At 39.3% G+C, this 22,349-nt stretch overlaps 1 protein-coding gene across 1 annotated transcript in view; it reads left to right on the top strand.

The window, feature by feature from the left end:
* LOC136886799 (protein I'm not dead yet-like) overlaps positions 1-22,349 on the top strand; it is a 98,049-nt gene that overhangs the window by 18,363 nt on the left and 57,337 nt on the right. Inside the window, exons 5-7 of the mRNA XM_068230968.1 lie at positions 3,636-3,684; positions 12,527-12,655; positions 15,710-15,832. Of these exons, the coding sequence (XP_068087069.1) occupies positions 3,636-3,684; positions 12,527-12,655; positions 15,710-15,832 (301 nt within the window). The remainder of the gene's footprint in view (positions 1-3,635; positions 3,685-12,526; positions 12,656-15,709; positions 15,833-22,349) is intronic.

The raw sequence follows: 22,349 nt of genomic DNA on the forward strand, positions 1-22,349 counted from the left end.
AGTGATATAGGCTACACTTCCGGTTCTGTCTCAAATAATCTATCTTCAATTTACAAATTCTATATAGAACATTCGATGATGATATTCCTCTGCTAGAATTCCCTTGGAGAATTGTTACAGCACTGCTTGTGGGGCCTAAAGATAGGCTCCAGAAACCTCTAACATCTAAAGGAAGAAAGCATACTTAGGCAGTTGTCAGCCATGATTGAATAGATCATTTTGTTACTTGACAGAGCACCAAATGTTGCTGTGCATATTGTGGAAAGGGTGCAAAATATCATTTTCAGTGCAATGTTGGCCTCCAACCTGAACTTCGTTTTGCTGCTTACCATACCAAAAAAATGTATTTCACAGCTGGGTCCACTGACATAGTAACTAATGCTAAATGTACATTGTTGTCGGCTGATAATAGCTAGCCTCTATATGGCGATGGGGAGTTTCATCACGAGTGAGGACGTACAGTAGAGATTTACTGTCCAAGATTAAAGTACAACAATGTAAATATAGTATGCCTTGGAATAAATAACCTAACTGATGTTATTCGCGGTAAGGATGATTGGATTGTTGGTAACTTTATCAGATAATCTAAACCCAAACAACCACAAGCAACAGCTTATCCACCTTAACTTCATATTATATCAGAACTGTTTCTAAAGCACCTCTTAAAATGTAATTGTGAAAATTGGAATTTATTACTAGGGCCCAGATATTTTAAAAATGTATATGCACGTATGCAAATGCATATTTTGAACGTTAGTGCATATACAGGTATATTTTTCTCTTATGTGTGATCGATTATGTAAGATTTCTGAATGAATGAAAAATCTAATGAACTCTATGTGTTTTGCATCCCTTGGCAACACGAACCTTCCCCTGATCTAGGAAAGGGCAATACAAGCAGGTAGACGGATTATGACCGACCCATTTCACGACAGCTATTTCCTTCTGACATTCTTTTCTCCTCACAGTAGCCTTCCAAGGTTTGCTTAAACAAGTGCGTTCAATCTCTTAACTTGCTGGTCGTCTATTGCAGTGTTTTACCAGATTAAACTGCTAAAATGCCTACAGATAAGAGCTCTAGGTCTTTTTTAATTAAACAGTCGATATCAGGCAATAGTGACAGTAATGTAGTATACTATCAACTGTGCAACAGAATGTATGTGATAAACAATTTCAAACTGAACAGCATTCGAAAACAGCTTCAAAAGATCAAAAGAGCAGAGTAAGAATACGCAACAGCTATTTTTAACCGCCGTGAAAACGTGGTGTGAAGTTAATACATTTTCTGCTGATATTTGTAAGTCTTTTGTATACAGCAACATTCCACTGCATAAACTGAATAATCCACATCTACGCTCGTTTCTTGAAAAGTATTGTGCTAATCAAAGAATACCAGATGAATCTACTCTTAAGGAAGAACTATTTACTTTCACTGCACGCTTCTGTTGTTAATTCGATACAATCTGACATAGGAGGGAACTGTGTGTGGATATCGGTAGATGAAAGAACTGATTCGTGTGGTCGATACATTGCAAATTTCATAGTGGATAAATTATGTCCTAAAGAACCCGGCACACCTCGTTTACTTTCATGCAATGTGTTAGATAAAAACAACCATGCTACAGTTGCAAGATTTGTTAACAATTCCCTGCGACTTCTGTGGCCTAGTGAATCGGAGAGTGATTGTTGCAAAGTGTGCCTTTTAGTCGCAGATGCAGTTTCCTATATGTTGGAAGCTGGTCAATCTCTTCGAGTATTTTTTCCACATCTCATCCATGTCGCATATGTGGCCCATGGATTGCATCATATTACAGAAGATTTATGTACCCTCTTTCCATCTGTCAACAAAGTAATTTCAAGTGGGAAAAAACTGTTCCTAAAAGCGCCGGCTCGTGTACAGTTGTATAAAACCCATCTGCCTCAAGTTTCTCTTCCACCAGAACCTGTTCTCACTAGATGGGGAACTTGGTTATCCGCAGTATCATTCTACCAGGAGAACTTTAATCAATTGAAAGATGCCGTTAAAAGTATTGACGATAGTCATACTGCGTGTTTTCGTGAAGCAACGTGCATTTCAGTCTGAAACTGTATATAATTATATCAGTTTCATCCATGTACATTATTCGTCACTTTCGAAGGTGATTAAGGGCCTAGAAACTTGTGGTGCCCCCTACACAAATCCCTTCAGTTAATTCAAAACACAATTAGTTCTTTAAATGGTGTCCTTGGTGAAACTGGAGAAAAAGTTGAAAGGAAACTCAGTGCGGTGTTGGACTCAAACCCAGGACTGAAGAAGATTCAATCCATAAGCAACTACATAAGTGGAATCAGGCATTCTTTGCCAGAAGAATGTTCCGAGCAGTCAGTGCCAGTATACAAGTATTGCCGAGTTACGTCCGTCGACGTAGAGCGATCATTTTCAGCGTATAAATTAATTCTGTCTGACAACAGAAAGACATTGACCCCTTGAAAATATTGAAAAACTATTGATAACGCACTGCCATGCATCATTTTGCAAAGAACAAAACATGTTTGACAGTTTAACACCGAGTTAAAATTAAATAATAAATTTAGTAAGTGTATTTTGTTTTATTTTTAGTGCATGTTTTCGTGCATATTTTCAACATTTTTAGTGCATATGAATCACGGCCTTATTCATTATGTACATTATAAAAATATTTGAGGTTGCAGGTGTAACTCCCTGTTGTATCCAGTCAAAATACATACACTGCAATGAACATAAATAACTTATTTCTTACAATGGAAATTGAAAATGATGTGGATTTCTGCCCCCTTTCTTTCATTATTTTCGACCTCTATTTCGATCGGCGCAGTGATCGAGAGTGACTGGAAGAACTTTGCCCAGCCTTCACGGCCTGTGACGTAGCCATGTCAGTGTGCTTGAATAGCATACGTTGCGCTCGTCGTCCGGCCACTTACAGTGCCGGGCTCCCGCGGGACGGAATGCCGAGCGCGAGCACCTCTGCTTTATGTGTTTGCTTTGCAATATATCATTTATTTGTGTGTTTTGCTTTTGATTTTGTTCTTTCATGAATTACTTCTGATATGAGTAAATACAGTAAAACCTGTCTTAACGGACACCTCTCACCGGCGGACACCCCTCATTGGCGGACGATTTTCTAGGTCCGTAATTAAATGCCATGTTGTGTATGAGGAATTTACCCCTCTTATACGGACACCCTTTATTACGGACACGGTCACACCATAGCCCGAGAAACTCCAATTAAACCTCTCCTAACGGACACTTTCTTCTTCAAAAATTTCTGTATTTGTGTCCTGTACAGTATGTATTCGCTTACTTTTTGCACAGCCGGTACTTCCAAGAATCACAGACAATGTAACTTTTGATCCTGGCTGTACACATTCCTGGAAGGCAACACTAAGCTACGCTATCACTTCCGGAAGTTGTGTGATCTGACATGCTCGACTGCTGGAATTCGTATGTTCACTGTCAGGTTACTTTTCATTGACTCGTGGGCTTTTGATGTGTTCAATTTTACGTTAGTAAGTTGGTGTAAACACGGCTCCGAGGAAGTTTTTAACTTTAAAAGAATAGGTAGGCATAATAGACTATCATAAACGTGAGAAGTGTGGTGTGCATAAACTGTCCGAAGTGTTTAAGATTGGAAAGACACAGGCAGCTGAAATTGTGAAAAAGCAAGAGTAACTAGTGAAAGAATGGCATTTAAATGGCAACGAAGAGCGCATTAAACTGTTTCAAAGTGGTAGTGGAGCTCTCATTGACAAGGTAACGCTAGAGTGGTTTGCTAAAATAAGAAGTCAGAATGTTCCTGTGTCAGGACCAATGATCCAAGCAAAAGCATTAGAATTCGCGACAGAATTAGGTATTGGAGATTTCAAAGCCTCGAATGGCTGGCTAGAAAGATTCAGAAAGCGACATGGTATCAACTTCAGAGTGATTTGCGGAGAATCATCCAGTGTTGATATGGAGATTGTTGACATCTGGCAAGAAAAATACCTTCAATCATAGACGGGTATGCTCCGGAAAAGATTTTGAATGCCGATGAAACTGGATTATTTTTCCGTGCTTTACCCGACAAAACTTTGTGTTTCAAAGGAAATCATTGTACTGGTGGAAAAGTTGCGAAAGAACGTCTTACGGTCTTGTTATGTGCAAGTATGAGCGGAGAACGGGAGGAGCCCCTTGTGATAGGAAAAGCTGCAAAACCAAGGTGTTTTAAAAATATGGACGTTACGAAGTTTGGCATTGAATGGAAAGCGAATAGGAAAGCATGGATGACCAGAGAAATAATGACAGACTGGCTAGGACAATTGGACAGAAAAATGATACGCCAGGAGCGAAAAGTGTTATTATTCCTCGATAACGCAGCATCGCATCTGGATACAATTAAGTTGCAAAATGTGAAGATCGTCTTTCTCCCACCAAATGTAACATCAGTTTCTCAGCCGCTTGACCAAGGAGTGATCCAGAACTTCATGGTTATGTACAGACAGTTAGTGATGAAGCACATAGTATCAGAACTTAACGGGAATGAAGTAACCCTTCAAACACTGACAAAGGGGCTGAATGTTCTCCAAGCAATTTCATGGATAACCAATGCATGGAAAAACGTCACGGCCTCAACAATTTGTAACTGCTTTCTGAAAGCCGCTTTCCCGCTAGTGGTGGATATCTCGAAATAGAATCGGATACCCTTCCTGACAGCATGGAAACAACGCAAGAGTTGATGAATGCAGCAGGTTACATTGTATAAGTGAACACCTATATCGAAACTGATTCAGATATTCCAACAGAGTGTGAGAGTGGAGACACGAAAACGATTCTTCAGTCAATCCAAGGGAAGAAGGATAAAAATGAAGATTCTGACTAAAGCGGGAGTGAAGGTGATGCTAATGACGACTTAAGAAAATACGGAAATGAATGTGCTGCCAATAACCTCGTACAGTGAGGCTCTCGGCTTTGTTAAGCGACTGAAAGAATTGTATTATAAACAAAATGATGAAAGAGGTGTAAATTTGACCCAGGATTTAATTGCACATAGTGAAAACATCATTGCTAAACCAAAATGGAAAAAACAAACGAACATTAAGGATTTTTTCAAATGCTAATGTTTTACTGTACTGTGCTAGAGATTGTTACATCTAGATATTGATTTAAAGTTTCAAAAACTCGTATGTTCTTCTTCATTTTAACATGGTGAACAGTAATAGTGTACAGTATACACAATAGAGGTTTCCAAAGAAGTGTTTTTGTCTCTTTAATACAGTGCATTGCAGCTGCAGCAGCCCATGTGCAGTACAGTGCAGTATATTGTACAATACTGTATACAGTATACAATTAAAGGTATATTTGCGAGAATTGTTAACACATACAATACATGGGTTATTGTGTTCCAACTTATGTTTAATGGTACCGGTTTCATAACCTCTCGCGGACGGACACCCCTTCATAACGGACATTTTTTTCGGTCCCGAAGGTGTCCGTTATAGGGAGGATTTACTGTAATAACAAGTAATTCATCATCATCCTGATGTCTGTTTAAGGAAGTGTCTGCTTTTCTGTGTTCACAGCAAAACTTGATGCATTTCTATGAGAAAAATCCTGACCTGGCCGAAGGAGAAGAAGAGTTGAGTACTTTTAGTGTAACTACTGGTAAGAGGGTGGCTGGGAGTGGGTGGTGCGAGTATGGTATGAAAATTAGTTCCTGGAAAACCTATAAACTTTTGTGTCAATCTTCTGTTATCCCAGTTTTCCACATCTTTCTGTATTGCTTGAATCCACAGGTTGCCATCCTCGTTATGTGGTTAACACTGTTAGAGCAATGTTATGGAAAAGAAGTATAAAATGGGTGAACAGATTAAAGAAGGAACCAGTTTAATGCAACAAAATTTAGTAATCTGAAAAACTAAAAGAAAAGGCTATGACACTAACTCCTCCTCCTTATCATCATCATCATCATCATCAATTCCCCTATTCTCAACTCTTTTTCGTGATCTGTTTCAGAATGAAAATGGGTTCTACTGTTGACCTTCCACTTCTGAATCAAAACTGTTCCTGTTGTAACTGACTTTCCACCCTTTTTCAAATGCTTCTTTCCAATAGCCTTTCCATTATCTTGGCAACACGAAAGAGGATGCTGATTCCTCGGTAGTTCCCGCACATCTTCTTATATCCTTTCTTGAATATTGGTATTGTAACCCCCTTTTCCCAATCCTCAGGCACTTATTTCTCTCTCCATACACACTTGAGTATTCAACAAGTCCACTGTAGTCAAGACAATCATTTCTATGGCTACTTCATCTATTACCACAGCTTTCCCATCTTCATCTTTTTAACAGCCCATTTCAGCCCTGCCATTGTAATGTCTGATTTCTTCTCTGTTACTTCTTCTATTCCTGCTGCCTGGATACCTTCTCCACATTTTTGGTTTCTCACGTTCAGCAGTCAACTGAATATTCTTTCCATCTGTTCATTATCTCTTCTGTTTTTGTCACTATTACTCCTTCTTTATTCTTCACAAATCCTATGTTCACCATTTCATTCCTGCCATTTCTAAAAACTCCAAATACAAATTTTTTCCCCCACAGTCAGATCTTCCTTTACTTCCTGGGTGAATGTTTCCCAAATCTTCTTCGGCTACTACTTTTTTGGAAACTCTTCTTTCTTCCATGTATCTTGCTCTACTCTCTTCAGTCTTTCGTGTTTTCCATTCTTTTCCATTACTTTATCTTTCACTCTATCATTCCACCATATTGTCTCTCCCTTACCTTTCCTGATGTTCTGCCACATGCTTTCTCTGCATGCCTTACAAATGCATTATTTCTTTCCTGTTCAACATGACTAATATCTGTCCTTGGTATTAGCTTTTGTAATTCTTTCATGAACTTTTCCTGAACCAGAGCACACTGACCCAGTGTGTATCACCTGGTAAGGATCCCAGCTCAGGGTTACGAGTGACGACCTCAATGGAATCTACAGCGGAGATGATGGACTTCAGAAGGGTGGAAACTGCGGAGGAGGCAGCACAGTACTCGGGAAATAGTATGAGTACCCTATTCATCAGCAGCGTTTGTTTCCCATGTTAGGGGTGGCTGCAAGGCGTCTGTTCCCCTGTAAGGGACACCCTGAATAATTGCTGGCAGTAGCTCTAAAATGCCTTTGGGAGTGGCGACCCCATCGTAACAATAGCCTAAAATGAGTGATGATATACCATCAACAAGGGGAAATGAAAATAACGATGATGAAGAAAAATGGAATTTAAATTTCACACTCTGTTCTGACTGACAATTAATCACACATCAGTAAGTTGTCTACTGATACCAACGATACTCCTCCAGTCAACACTGGACTGTTATTTCTATGGACCTTTTGAAGTCCATTATCCTTAGCGTATGTTTCCTGCTCCACTCCGAATTAATGTCTGCGCTAGTCCGGCCCCGCGGTGTTGGGGGCAACGAGTCCGCCTAAAGCCCAGCGGCCCCGGGTTCGATTCCAGGCCGGGACAGGGTTTTTTAATTGAAAATGATTAATATCCCTGGCCTGAGAACTGGATGTTTGTGTCGTCCTTAATGTTCCTTTCCTCACATTAAACACTTTACACTTCCGCAATTACAGTTACACGCAGTTCATAACATATCGTTCCAGTAGTGGCGAAAGATCTTTAGAGGTCGACGCCATGAATAAATATTTTTTAAAAATAAAAAATAAAATAATGTCCGCACTATGAACAGCTGCAGGAAGTCAACACTACAAAACTATCTAACACAAAATATAATTATATTACATGTTATACACTTGCAGTTAGAGCACAAAATACATCAATCCTTGTAGTTTTTCACTGTGTGGTACTTTTCAAAACAGTTTTCTGGGTGGAGATCAGGTTTTCTGTAACACGTTTTACAGTAGTAAACTTTGTTGCGTACTTCGCCAACCAACCCATTGATCACCTGTTTCCAGAAGGTTTTGTGCGACGGAACATTCATGTGATTTGCAGTGCAGTGATCTTTATAGAGCAAACATATGTCGATTATTGCCACTTACAATAGCCAGACATACAATTTTCACCCCATTTCAAGTTTTTCACTCTAAAAGTATCGCTTGGTGTGTAGTGGTCTGAGCGATCTACGCCTTCCATCTTTGATGAGAAGCCAATAATTACGTTAGGTTTCTCTAATTGTTCAATGCAGTTTTGCTTTTTTCTGTTAATAACTGAGGTTGAATTGTTTTCAGTGGTCGAAAGCATCAATACTGTCCACTAACTGTTCTAAGATATCCATTTCCATGAGGGAAGATGAAGCGGAAGTCATGTTTACATTCAATCGATATCATCAGTAAACTGTCACAAACACTCGAGAATCGAGAATAACAGAAGTCATTACAATTTCCACAAGCTATAGTGAATAGGGAAAGGTGTTCTCTTGGAGGCCGGTAGATAGTGTACAATACTGGAACAAGCACAGTCATCATAGGAGCACTGAAAGTACGAGCTCTTGTCATGTGAGCGCAATGTGGAACCCCACTCGACATAGGAGTGCATATGGTTAAACAGATGAAGATTGCAAAACTATGTTAAATATTTTAAACCTTCTTCCTTGTAAAACTGAATTTTTATTGCATAGTGGAAAAAAATTCTTTCTCATTACTTTTATTTATATGTACATACTTTTTTATTGAATAGGTGGACTTAGAAGATGAATAAGTTTGAGTGGTATTTATAAAAGTAGGAAAGATCACAATATGAAGATAAAGTTGAAATTCAAGAGGACAAACTGGGGCAAATATTCGTTTATAGGAAGGGGAGTTAGGGATTGGAATAACTTACCAAGGGAGATGTTCAATAAATTTCCAATTTCTTTGAAATCATTTAGGAAAAGGCTAGGTAAACAACAGATAGGGAATCTGCCACCTGGGTGACTGACCTAAATGCAGATCAGTATTGATTGATTGATTGATTGATTTATTGATTGATTGATTGATTGATTGATTGATTGATTGATTGATTGATTGATTGATTGATTGATTGATTTGATATATACGTAAATTCTTGCCAAGAATTTTTAACTACTTTAAACATCTCCCAAACGGACCTGTTGCTCAAACAGAGTTTCAGCGATGTTCGTTATAGACTGCGCTTTGGGGACTGCAACACCTGTTGCAGAAGATGTCCACGATTCTTGTTTGTGTTGACAGTTCTTGGTCACCTTGTTGTCCCCTTTCATTGACTTAAGACTGATCCCATATGATGGAACTTGTCAAGGACATGTTAGTGCCTCCTTATTAAATCACTCCTGGTACTGTTCTTTAGCACATTCGCATCATTTGATGAGTTGTGGTCAGGCGCAGTGAATCAAATGACGAGCTCAGCTTGCAGTGACGTAGAGTCTCGCTTATCTTCGTATATTAGATTCCCTTTGCAATGTAATTTCTCACAATACACACTGTAAGGAACTAGAGGTATATCCTATTTATTTATTTATTTATTTTCATGCCTTCATTTGTGGCGAAGTTAAGGCTCACGGCCCTCTCTTACACTTAAGCACATATCTAATAAACTTCATAAAATATATTAATGAAATAATGTAACAAAATATAAATCCTAACCTCATTCATTCTTCCATTCATACTGCCAATCATACAAGCTGGTTATACATTTAATAGGTAATCTCGGCAAGACCGCTTGAAAGAAGCTAAGAAAGCGCAATTCCTACCACTAACTGGAAGGGAATTCCATAGCCTTGCACCAGACACTTGAAAGGAGCGGGTAAATGAAGATGAGCGATGCACAGGAATTGAGAGTGTAGTAGTCGATCGTGTGTTGTGTTCATGAGAGGAGGAGAGTAAATTATAGGATAAATACTGGGGTTTAGATTAATTCAACAGACGAAATACGAGAGTTGCAATGTGAAGATGTCGTAGTTTATCGATTTTTAACCAGGAGAGAATTCATAATAGGGGGAGATATGATTTGAAAATTTAATGGAAAATATAAACCTAATATATGAGTTCATTGCCCTCTGTAATTTTAATGTCTGTTCCATGGTGGTATCTATCATTACAACATCACAATAACTAAGTATGGGAAATATGAGGGTCTGAATAAGTTTTATTTTCAAACTTAGTGGAAGAAGTGATTGGCGAGTTTTGAGAGGATGAAGTGACGAGTGAATTTTCCTACAGATGCTTGTTATGTGCTCACTCCAATCTAGTGTCTCACTTATGATAATCCCAAGATTTTTTACTGACTTCTGAAATGGTATAGCTACACCACAAAGCAAAAGCAAAGGCAATAACTTCTTATTAAGGATATTTAACTGCCTTTGTTGCCCTATTATAATAGCTTGTGTCTTTTTAGGATTAATTAATAAACAGTTCTTATTAGAATAGGAGCTAATCAGATTTAAAATAGAATTCATCTGATGAATTCCAAACTCAATATCAATAGCTTTACAGTGATAATATATTTGTAGATCATCTGCATATAAATGATACTTACAGTTACTGAACTGAGAAGATATATCATTGATATATAGAGTAAACAGAAGAGGTCCAAGCACAGATCCCTGTGGGACACCTGTTTGCTTCGTCTTCCAGTTTGTGGTGATGCTGTTTATGACAACACGTTGTCGCCGATTGGTGAGGTATGAAGCAAAGAGTTGAATAGCAGAGGGACTCAGATTAAATCTTTGAAGTTTTGCTAATAATATGTCAATATTTACTGTGTCAAACACACTACTGAAGTCAAGTAAAATAAGTATAGTCACTTTCCGCTCATCTATAGCTCGTCTAACGTCATCTGTAATTCTTAGTAGTACCGTCCCTGTGCTATGTCCTTTCTTGAAACCAGATTGGAAGGGGTCAAGCAGAGAATATTTTTCCAGGTATTGTTCAAGTTGGCTATAGATCAATTTTTCTAGAGCTTTAGACAGTGCTGAAAGAATGCATACAGGACGAAAGTCAGATGCTACATTAGCTGGCGACCTTTTTGGAACTGGGACAACTTGTGCATCTTTCCACTTTATCGGAAAATAACTACGGGAGAGCCATGCATTAAATAAGTCAGTAATAACCGGCAATATTATATCCATAATGTTAGTAATAAAGAAAATAGGGATATCATCAGCCCCCGTTGCATGAGATTTAATTGAAATTAGTACTTGCCTCACTTCAGACTCTGAAACAGTTCAAAATTCGAAACATGGACGATCAGACGATTGTTGTTGTATTATAGACTTGATGGTGGCCTGCACTATATTGTGTTCAGGGGTAAAAGCATCTGTTGAAAAGTGTCTATTAATCTCATCAAGCGGTATTTCTGGTTTAGCATGCTTCACAGGAGGCCTTCCAATACCTAATGAACGAAGTTGTCGCCAAGTACTATCAGCGTTTATATTATTGGATAGACGTTGGAAGTAATTGAATTTCTTATTGCGGATAATTTGTTTAATTCGATTTCGCAGTACACGGTATTGTTCAAATGTGTCAGCTGATAAATTTCGTTTGTAACGTCTATATAATGAATCACGCTGAGCCATCAGAAATTTAATTTCAGTTGTCAGCCACGGACAGGGCGGCCGTGTTACTTTCACACAGCACTTAGGAGCATGCTTATTGTAAAGTCCATGAATATGAGAATTAAAATTGTCCAGTTTTTCATCTGTATCATTCATTAGTATTATGTCACCCCAAGGACATTTGCATGCATCTTCTTTTAGGTGATGGTAAATATTGTTGCCTGTATTTCTGTGTGACATTGAATTGTTCAACAACAATTTATTTTCATTGGTATTCAGTAAAGCTGCCATTGCAGTTATGACGAGTTTGAAAGCCCTTGTAGACAGTGTTTTAGATGGTGATTATGGCAATAATGATGTTTTGGAAAATGAATCCGGGTTCAAGGGTAGTGATAGCAACGGTGAAAGTTACTCGATTGCGAGGAGCATTGAAGAAAGTGAGAGTGAAAGTGCTGCGCCAGGTCTTTCCAAACGCACACGGCCACTGACGGAAAAGAACCTCAGTGGTTGGAAATTGGAGAATAAAGACAATAATCCTAATATATATCCATTTTGTGGATACCGTGGTGTTTCAGAAATTCCTACGAAAACTTTAGCTTATGCCCACCGTTTGAAGTATGAAGTATGGGTAACTCATAATTTTCAGAGGCATGAGTGCAAAATTTGAGTGAATTTATCTTCATTAGTTAGTATTTTCTGCAGGTTTTTGTGTGACGGGTACGCTCAAACTACGGGCGGGCAGATTAAATCTGATTCCACAGCCAACAATGTGGCCATTTATTGTGACTTGAATGTTTAACAGGAGGCAAACCTGGTCCATTCTGACGCCCCAGTTCGTACGATCAATGATAAACAGCTTCTCCTCTGCTGTGTGAAATCAACATAACACAACACAATATATCAAACTATTCTATATAATTAATTAATACTTAGTCACCAAGGAAACTTGGGCAGAACATGAGAAAGAGTTGTTGATCCCGGCAGCAATAGTGATACAGTATCTCTTTTGCAGAGAGTATCCGAATCCAAGTAGAACTACCAGATGCTACTTCCTTGCCATTACATATTCTGCTACCATTGGAGGTACTGGAACACTTGTTGGCACCGGCACCAACCTAACCTTCAAGGGCCTCTTTGAGAGGTAAGTACATGATTACCTTCTTTAGGAGCTCAGAATATGGAACGAAAACATATTTCCTCCTCTGAGGTGTGAATTAAAATACTGTTGACTGGTTAGTTTTTGTAATTGCAAGAGTATTGTCAAAGTTACAACCTTTCCGCCCAAAAGGAGATGAGCTGCTCGACTAAGCGGTACATAAGAAACAACAACACTTGTAAAGTGATGTGTATTGATTGGGTGGACCAAAACCTGACACTGTTTCTTAGTTTTAACTGTAGCAATACGGATCTATATGACAAAGTTCATAAATTGTAGTAAGCGGTACATTCCAAGCTGTCAGTGCAGAGATGGCGTGGAATGACATTAGTAGACGAGTAAGTTGAAGTGGTGTCTTTAAAAGTAGGAAAGATCAAAATATCAAGATAAAGTTGGAATTTAAGAGAACAGATTGGGGCAAATAATATTTTATAGGAAGGGGAGTTTGGGATTGGAATAACTTACCAAGGGAGATGTTCAATACATTTTGAATTTGTTTGCAATCATTTAAGAAAAGGCTAGGAAAACAACAGATAGGGAATCTGCCACCTGGGCAACTGCCCTAAATGCAGATCAGGATTGATTGATTGATTGATTGATTGATTGATTGATTGATTTCTTTCTTTCTTTCTTTCTTTCTTTCTTTCTTTCTTTCTTTCTTTCTTTCTTTCTTTCTTTCTTTCTTTCCACTGACCTAGTCCATCCCAATCTATTTGTATCAAGGAGAAATTTTCCCCCATGTTTGGCCAGAGTTTTGCTTTTCTTGATATTATTTTACAATATTACACGAGACCAGAACAATTATGAGCATGTGATCTGAGATAACGCAGAATTTCTCTGTTATTGTTGTGTTCCTCATTGCAACTGACAACCCACTCAGTGTAGTGATCCACTTATGTGTATTTCCTTTCTTCTCCTGCCCCCTTTTCACTTCTCCTTTGACACTCCACTCAGTTTTCTTAGAAAAACAGTTTAGGTCACTCTTTCTCAAAGGAAGTGAAGCACAGCCAATTGTCCGTCTGAAATTTCAAGTGCTCTGCTCTGTTACTGAACAACAAAGGAGGTACAAATGGTCAGGGACGAATTCCAAACTGTCCGAACGCTGTAATGCCATCTAATAGAGATGAGTGTCAGCAGGAAAGACAGTGCACACTTCAACCAAGAACAGCCAGTGTAATGCTCTCTCCTGGCTCTGTGATACTAGGGCATTTAACCACCCTTCGCCCCTTCATGTTCCCTGCTTCTCTCCTTTCTCAAGCAATTGTTCCTTCACACTTTTCTTCTTGCTTCGATATCTTCCTGATCAACTGAAATGAGGGACCGCTGTGGTTTTTCAGCTCGTTAAAACCATGACAACAGCCACCATCACCAGTTAGTTCATTAAAATGGTCACTGAACAATACTGTATTTCCATTTCTTCGACGCTCTTAGCATAATCATCATCCTTTCCCCTTATCCAGCTCCTGCCGGGTCGAGGCATTTAGGCACTTCTCCACATTCCATCATTTTGTCCCAGAACAGAATTCTTCTTCATGCACTCCTCTTTACTCCACCTTGTTCTACATCTCCCTCGAACTCCATCTCTATCTGCTTTTGTATTCTTTCCTCCTCCATCCCCTTTACATGTCCAAACCATCTTAGTTTACTACTACAATTTCTCTCATTTAGGTTTTCCATTCCAACCTCCTTTCACACATCTTTGTTTCTCAATCTGACTTTCCTCTCATACTTGTCAGATGTTTCAGTTTGCTGGCTTGAATTCTTCTCTCCTCCCTGCCCGTCATGGTCCAGGTCTCAATATGGATGCATAATACATTTTTTACATAATCTCTTTACACTTCCAGACAAGGTTTCTGTTGCACCTTCCATGTCCAGCCTTGTATTCTGCATTAATTCATTCCCTAGGTATTTGAAACTGATCACAATTTCCAGTCTTTGACCGCCAACTTTCACAAGGCCTTTCCCTTGTCTTTACTTTTCTCTGCACTGATTTTCATTCTATACATTTCAGGGTGTTTATTTATTTTTTATTTTTTTTGTTCAGTCCATCAAGTTGTTGTTCTGGTACTTCTTTGTTGTTTGTACTCCCCGGACCACAATATTGTCCGCAAATAGTAATAACTTCATCTCCCTGTTCCCAAAGCCTTCTTTCGTCTCCTTTACGATCTCATCCATAAAATTTGAAACAAAAAAAGTGACAACACACTCCCCTGTCTTAGTCCAGTTTCATTTCTAAATCATTCTGTCTTTTCCAAACACAGTCTGTATGCTGCTGATACAGATTCTGTAAATTGCTTGCATCATTTCTAAAGTCTGTATACGCAGTCTCGTTTTGAGCATGGTTTCCCCCACCTTCTCCGTGTCAGGTTTGCGAATGTCATGACCTGATCCTTTCCATATTCCCAACTCTTTTTCATTGATTGCCTCATGCTGAAGATTGGGTCCACTGTAGATCTTCTACTGTTCCTCTTGCAATTCTCCTTCTACCTTTCTTCTCAATCTCCTCCCTAATATTCTCTCCAGTATTTTTGTCACTTGTGATAAGAGTGTGATTGCTGTATAATTATCACACACTTTTCTGTCCCCCTTCTTAAAGACTGGTATTATTCCCTTTCCCTAGTCTTCTGGCACATGTTTCTGTTTCCACATGCCCATTGTAGTTCCAACAGGTCCAGCAGCCTTTATCATTTCCACACTAATTTCATCCATTCCTGGTATCTCGCCATTTCCATATTACAGACTGCTAATACCACCTCTAACATGGTTATATCGTCTTCCACTCTTGAGACGTCACACCATATTACTACCATCTCCTCTGCACAATTTCTCATATTCAGAATTTTTCAAAATACTCCTTCTATCTTCTTTTTATTTCTTCTGGATGTGTAATTGACTTAGGAAGCTAAAAGTTTATTTCAAGCACAATGCAGTTGTGAAAACGAAATGTTTTTGTTTAAGGCTCTGCATTTAATGTAAAAATTGTAACTTCAAGGCATATTATCCAGTAGAGATTTAAACAACACATTTTCTCTGTTTCAGTCTATTTCCGAAGGCACCACCAATAAGTTTTGGTAAATGGATGATGTTTAATGTCCCTGGTATGCTCTTAAACAATATTCTCATTTGGTTGTCGCTCATCTGGATGTACCTTGGCTTCTGTCGGTAAGTTGGTGTGTTAAACTGATAGCTTTATTGTAGTTTTTGTGCATCAAGTCTTGGATACAGAGTTTAGTTGACAATAAAAACTTAGTGTTGCCTTCATTATATGTCTTTTAATTTTTTAATATAAAAATCAATATTACATACCTGATCTTGCAGAGACTCATCGATGTAAATAAGAACAAACATTTTATCTGTACTTAGGTAACAATATTATTAAAAAATTGGTATTTGTATGTTGTTTATGTCCAGAATAGAAAGACAATTCAGTTTCTAAATTTCCATAGTCCCAGTTTATGTGAATATATGCACATCACAAAAAAATAATGAATAGAGTTGAATGAAAATCAATGTTTACGGTCAGAGGAGAAGGCACCACAATCCAGGCCAGCCATGATGAAAATGTGATCTGCGATGGCGTTTTGACTTCCTATACATTTCTTTTGCTTAGCCGGGCTGAGTGGTTCAGGAGGTTGAGGCGCTGGCCTTCTGACCCCAACGTGCCAGGTTCAATCCTCGCTCAGTCCGGTGGTATTTGAAGGTGGCAAAATACGTCGGCCTTGTGGTGGTAAATTTACTGGCTCGTAAAAGAACTGCGGGACTAATTCCGGTACCTCCGCATCTCAGAAAACCATAGAAGTAGTTAGTGGGACATAAAAAAATGTATAACAGTATTATGATTATTATGATTATTATTTGGTTTTGGTTCTAAACAAAGAGAGGTGTACAACAAGGCAGTGCACTATCTCCACTACTTTTCTTTGCACTCATGGATGTAATCATTAAAGAAATTAAAGCTGCAGAACCTGGAGATTTGATTGCATTAGTGTTTGCAGACGATGTTGCCATTTGGGGAGAAACAGAGCAAGAAGTCCAAAGGAAATTACTGTTGATTGCTGGATCAACAAATTTAAGGACTCCACGAACCTGCTACGCAGGCGTAGCAGGGAGAGAGGTGATACTCACACGTGGCGCGTCCCAGGTGGCGGATAGGGGGGTCCTAACCGGCTTGCCGGCGGACTTGAAGGAAATAAATTACCTCTCACAGACCAAACACACACCCCCTGTGGGTGGGGGAGGCAGACGAAGAATTCACCCATGGTATCCCCTGCCTGTCATAAGAGGCGACTAAAAGGGGCGACCAAGGGATGATCCTATTAGAACCATCACGCAGGGAACACCATGGGTTGCATTTACTTGCGCGTAGTACCAATATGTTAGGTACGCAATAGGTTTGTGATTAGTAGCGACAGTGTGTGAATCAGGATGGGGGTCCTGCAGTACCTGTGATTCGTACCCCTATATGAGTGACACCATGCTTCTGCCTTACCTATGCTCAGTTCCCATTATGTGAGGAATTCAACGGGATAGTACGGGTCCCTGTGGTTAGTCCACTTATGTGAGGAACGCCATAGGTTTGCGTTGCCTTTATAGGTTTGCGTTGCCTGCAAATAGCGCTGCCATGTGCGAAACACCATAGGTCTGTGTTACATGTGCGCATTACACTACCTGTGCATAGTACCATAATGTGTGGAATACCGCGAGTCTCCGCTAATTTTGATTAGTACCGCAATATTACACATAGCATGGTTCTACTTTCCTAGCGATAAATACCATTATGAGGGGCTGATGACCTGGATTTTGGACCCGTTTCGACTATACGCACTATCGATTCAGCATCGTACTATAGTAGCAGTCCCTTGGTTGGTAATCCGATAGTTTTATGCCAGCTTCTGTGCATGTGAGGCACTGTGGGTCGGATTTACTGATCATTTTAAATTCAAATCCGTCCATCCATTCTTTGTTCGTCCTCATGCTTAGAATTCTGGTCAGTGGAGGATTTTGGAATTTTAAGTTGTCATTTCATTTTGTCTCATTTCGTACCATTAGGGGCCGATGACCTCGATGTTAGGCCCCTTTAAACAACAAACATCAATCAATCAATCAATCAATCAATTTAAGGACTATAAGTTGACTATGAGTAAGAAGAAAACAGTAGTAATGAAATTGAGTAGAACACCCAGTGCATGTGACCTCAAACTTCATGGAGAGAGAATTGAATATGTAGAAAGCTTCAGCTATCTTGGAAGTATTGTATCGAACCAGGGGAGTGCTAAATTGGAAATCCAGAACAGAGTGACAAAAGGTTCCACGTTCTTCTGTCAGGTAAGAAATCTAGTGTGAGACAAAGCAGTTCCCTTAAAAGCCAAACAATGTTCAAATCTTACCTCCTGCCGCTCATGACATATGGGCTGGAGACCTGTGTGTTATTGAAAAGAGACGTCAGCAAACTGCAAGCATGTGAAATGAAATTTTTACAATCTGCTATGCAAAAAATAAGAAGAGACAGAATTAGAAATGAGTGCATTAAAAATGACATGCAAGTGACCTGTATGATGGAAGAAAGACTACGTATTGCATGGTTGAAATGGTTTGGGCATGTGCAAAGGATGGAAGAGACTAGAATCCCCAGACAATACTTGGAAATGACAGTACCTGGAAGGAGACCTGTTGGACGTCCCAGAAGAAGGTGGCTAGACCAAATAAATGCAGACCTTATCAAGAAAGGAACAACACTGCAGGATGTGAAAGGAGAGCAACTCTATAATGACAGGAACCGATGGAGGCATATTGTCCACAAAAGTCCTACCTGGCCTGCTGGAATGATACCCAGATGATGATGATGATGATGATGATTATTATTTGTTTTGTGTTTTACTTCCTATCTCCCTCCAACCAGCAGTTGATGAGTTGCTTCACTCCTCCCTGGGTCAGTGACGTAAGTACTTAGTGCCTTCACCACAGCTCATCTAGTGTGTAAATAACCTCTAGGTGGTAAAGTAGTATAGGAGCAAGTCCAAAAATTCTCAGTCTATCAATAAATAGGCCTACTATGTAAAAAAAGATGTAGAAAATAATATTTCCCATCTTATCTGCAACACAAATGAATCCAATGACAAATAATAAGGGAAATATTACAATTTTTTAACATTTATTTCGTGTTTCCTACAATTGTTAATGCTAATTTTATCGGAGAATCCTTTGTAACAGAGAGGACAGTTATTACATTCTGATCTTCCTTGCCTCATACGTTTTTATTATAGTAGAAAGGTTACCAGTCCCTATACTTGAATGTGTTGCCCGTCGCAAAGCAGGCCATGAGTGGATGTCTGCATGACTCACGATCTAGGGAGTTACCTCACCAAGTGCAACAACTTGTGTAATTATTGGCCGCAAGTGAGATAACATTCCTCTGGATCATACATATTCTGATTATTGTCTGTCTTAGAGCAGGTTCTGATCTAGGGAAGTACAACAGCTTAGGAGCTTTTTGTTTTATCTTGCCGCTCTTCTGCACTATACATATCGTCCCCACTATGGCAAACTAGCGAAAGTGACGAACTGGGGAACCGGTACATCTATGGTTTTGGTCTCGATTTTATTATTTATATAACTAGCAGAAGTACCCGTTCTTCGTACGGGTTATCAGAAACTGGCTTTATTTACTCATACTATCGGTGTGACTGACTTCATTAGATAATTATATCACTGGTGTATTTACTTAAGTACATAGAAATTATTTGTCATGTTTGGAATTATAGTGTATCTTCTTCTTCTTTTCTTCATGGGGGCCTCTAAATATTAGTTCCTAATTAGCGTCGACCTCTAAGATCTTTTGCTACCATGTTTTTCCTTCATTCCCACCTAGATATACCTGCTGCCTTCACAAAGCTGCAGGTTTAGTGGAAGTATACTTCCGCTAGATAGTACCACAAATATAAAAATTATTGAATGTATTTGTTTGATCTAACATTTCATAACTATTTTACGAATGATCAAGGAAATACGCGATGCATGAAGAAACTACTATAATTATTGAAAATTATAATTCTCAGGGCTTGTCACTCATATCACACATCATATAATGAATCTGAGTATAAGTGTTGAGAAATTTTTTCAAGTCATTGTGTACAGTATATAGGTTGTTTTCATGGTTACAATGATTGTAAAAGTGGACCAAAATATCGCCACTAATAACCTCAGTGATCCTACTACTCCATGATTTGATAGAAAATAGTTTAAACTATAGGTAACAGACTCTGCAAAATGCTGAAACCTAAGCCAGTACGTAAAAACGGAGGCCCGTCGGCAACCGCTGGTTGCTGTACTGTGGAGATCTCCGGGGCTATTATTTTTATACTTCACTCCCTTTTCATCCCACCCAAAGGAGTTCTATAAGCGTCTTACACAACAGTTTACTTTTTCCAGAGTGTAAGTCATATGTTTATCAATTTTGCTTGACAGCTATGCCCAAACGTACATGCAAAGTCTAGCTGCTGTAGAATCCTGGAGCTGACGTTGCCATGGTTACAGCCGTTCGTTTCTTTATCCGATTCCTAGAGTAGGGGTAGTGTGGTTCCAATATCTTCATAACGGTTGGTTTTAGGGCCTTAAAACATGGTTATCGGGCCCTAAGGGTTTACCGAGTTTTGTTCTTTGCGTCAAGGGGCTTAAAATGAGCTTTATCTCGTCCTTGTATGACAAATTCGATTTCGCCTATATTAGCCTATTATTTTAATATTTTTATATCTCCCCCCGTCGACACCCCCCCCCCCCCCCTCGAATTGTTTTGAAAATAAAATACAGCCCATGTTACTCAATGGCAATGTAGCTTTCTATGGGTGAAGTAATTTTTAAAATCGGTTCAGTAGCTTTGGAGTCTATCCGTTACAAACAAATATACAAATTTTTCCTGTTTATAATATTAGTATAGAAGTATAGATTTCATCCTTACACATACGGTTGCCATCAGGAAGGGCATCCAGTCGTAAACCAGTGTCAAATCCACATGTGCGACACAGTTCGCACCCGCAACCCCACAGGTGTGGGTAAAGCGATAGAAGAAGAAGATACTCATTTTAAAAATTCAACCGCTTTTTTAATTCTTTTCACCCCCTTAAGTGGATTTTCCAAAAAGAGTGTGTTCATTTTTAAAGGAGATTCCAATACCAATTTTAAAGTCTGTAACATCTTCATTTTTTGAGATATATGTATCCTCATATAAATAATTAAATTCCTTCCTCACTTTTTTCTACACCCCACCCCCTTAAGTGGATTTTCTGAAAACGAATATCTGTGTTCTTTTATTTTTAAAGGGTATTCTAAATATCAATTTTCATGTCTGTAACATGTTAGGTTTTTGTGATTTATTGTAGATAATTTCGCTGCTGTAGAATCCTGGAGCTGACATTGCCACGGTTATGGCAGTTCATTACTTTATCCGATTCCTAGAGCAGGGGTAGTGTGGTGCCAATATCTCCATAACGGTTGGTTTTAGGGCCTTAAAACATGGTTTTCGGGCCCATAGGGCTTACCGAGTTTTGTTCTTTGCGTCAAGAGGATTAAATTGAGCTTCGTCTCATCCTTATACGACAAATTCGATATTTTGCCTATATTAGCCTATTATTTTTTATATCTCCCCCCCCCCCCCGTACCCCCCCCCCCCCCCCACATTGAATTGTTTTGAAAATAAATACAGCCCATGTAGCTTTCTATAGGTGAAGTAATTTTAAAAATCGGTTCAGTAGTTTTTGAGTCTATTCGTTACAAACAAACAAATTTTTCCTCTTTATAATATTAGTATAGATGTCTACGCTCTGACAAAGTCTCACACCTGCAGCTTTTTCTGTATGGCTAACACATAAAACCAGTCAGTAAATAAGTTCTGGTATCAACACAATGGTCAACCACAAAACTTGAGCTACTCAATGTGTGGTGTGGAGTTTCTTCTTTTAGCATATGCTTTTAGTGCTGGGAGGACATGTTCAGCTTCTGGCACAGCCCACAGGCGGTAAGCTACATGTAGCACTGTGTGACGGTGTAACTGTACGGGCTAGGAATGGGGAGGAAGCAGCCATAGCCTTGAGGAAGGTACCATCCTGGCATTTGCCATCTCGAGGATGGCCGACAGGGCATTTCAACCCACCTGTCTCGTGAGCTAACCTGTGTGGTATAGAGGCGCTGATAGGAATGGGGAGCTTACAGCCCTTTTCTCCATTTAGCTGGACCATCTACTTCTCCAACCTGTACCCCCTGAGGGTGGGGGACGGAGGTGAAGAATACGCCCACGGTATCCCCTGCCTCTTGTAAGAGGCGACCAAGTTATGATGGATCTTGACCCACGAGATTACCTGTTATCAGTAACATCACATGAGGAACACCATGGGTCTGTGATTATTTTCACCGTGGGTGGATCACCATGGGTTTACGTTTCCTGTGATTAATACTACAACGTGAGGAAAACCTTGAGTCTGTGTTACTTTTGATTAGTACTGCTACATGAGGAACACCATGGTCCTACTTTGCTAGCAATAAGTACCATTATGAGGGGCTGTTGACCTGGATTTTGGACCCCTTTGGACTACAAGCATCATCGATTTAGGATTTTGCTTTGGAAGCAGCCCTTGTTCAGTTTATACCATTGTTTTAAGTTATTTTATGGGAAGGTGGGTGATTTTGG

This window comes from Anabrus simplex, chromosome X (genome assembly GCF_040414725.1).
Source record: "Anabrus simplex isolate iqAnaSimp1 chromosome X, ASM4041472v1, whole genome shotgun sequence".
Classification (NCBI taxonomy): Eukaryota; Metazoa; Arthropoda; class Insecta; order Orthoptera; family Tettigoniidae; genus Anabrus; species Anabrus simplex.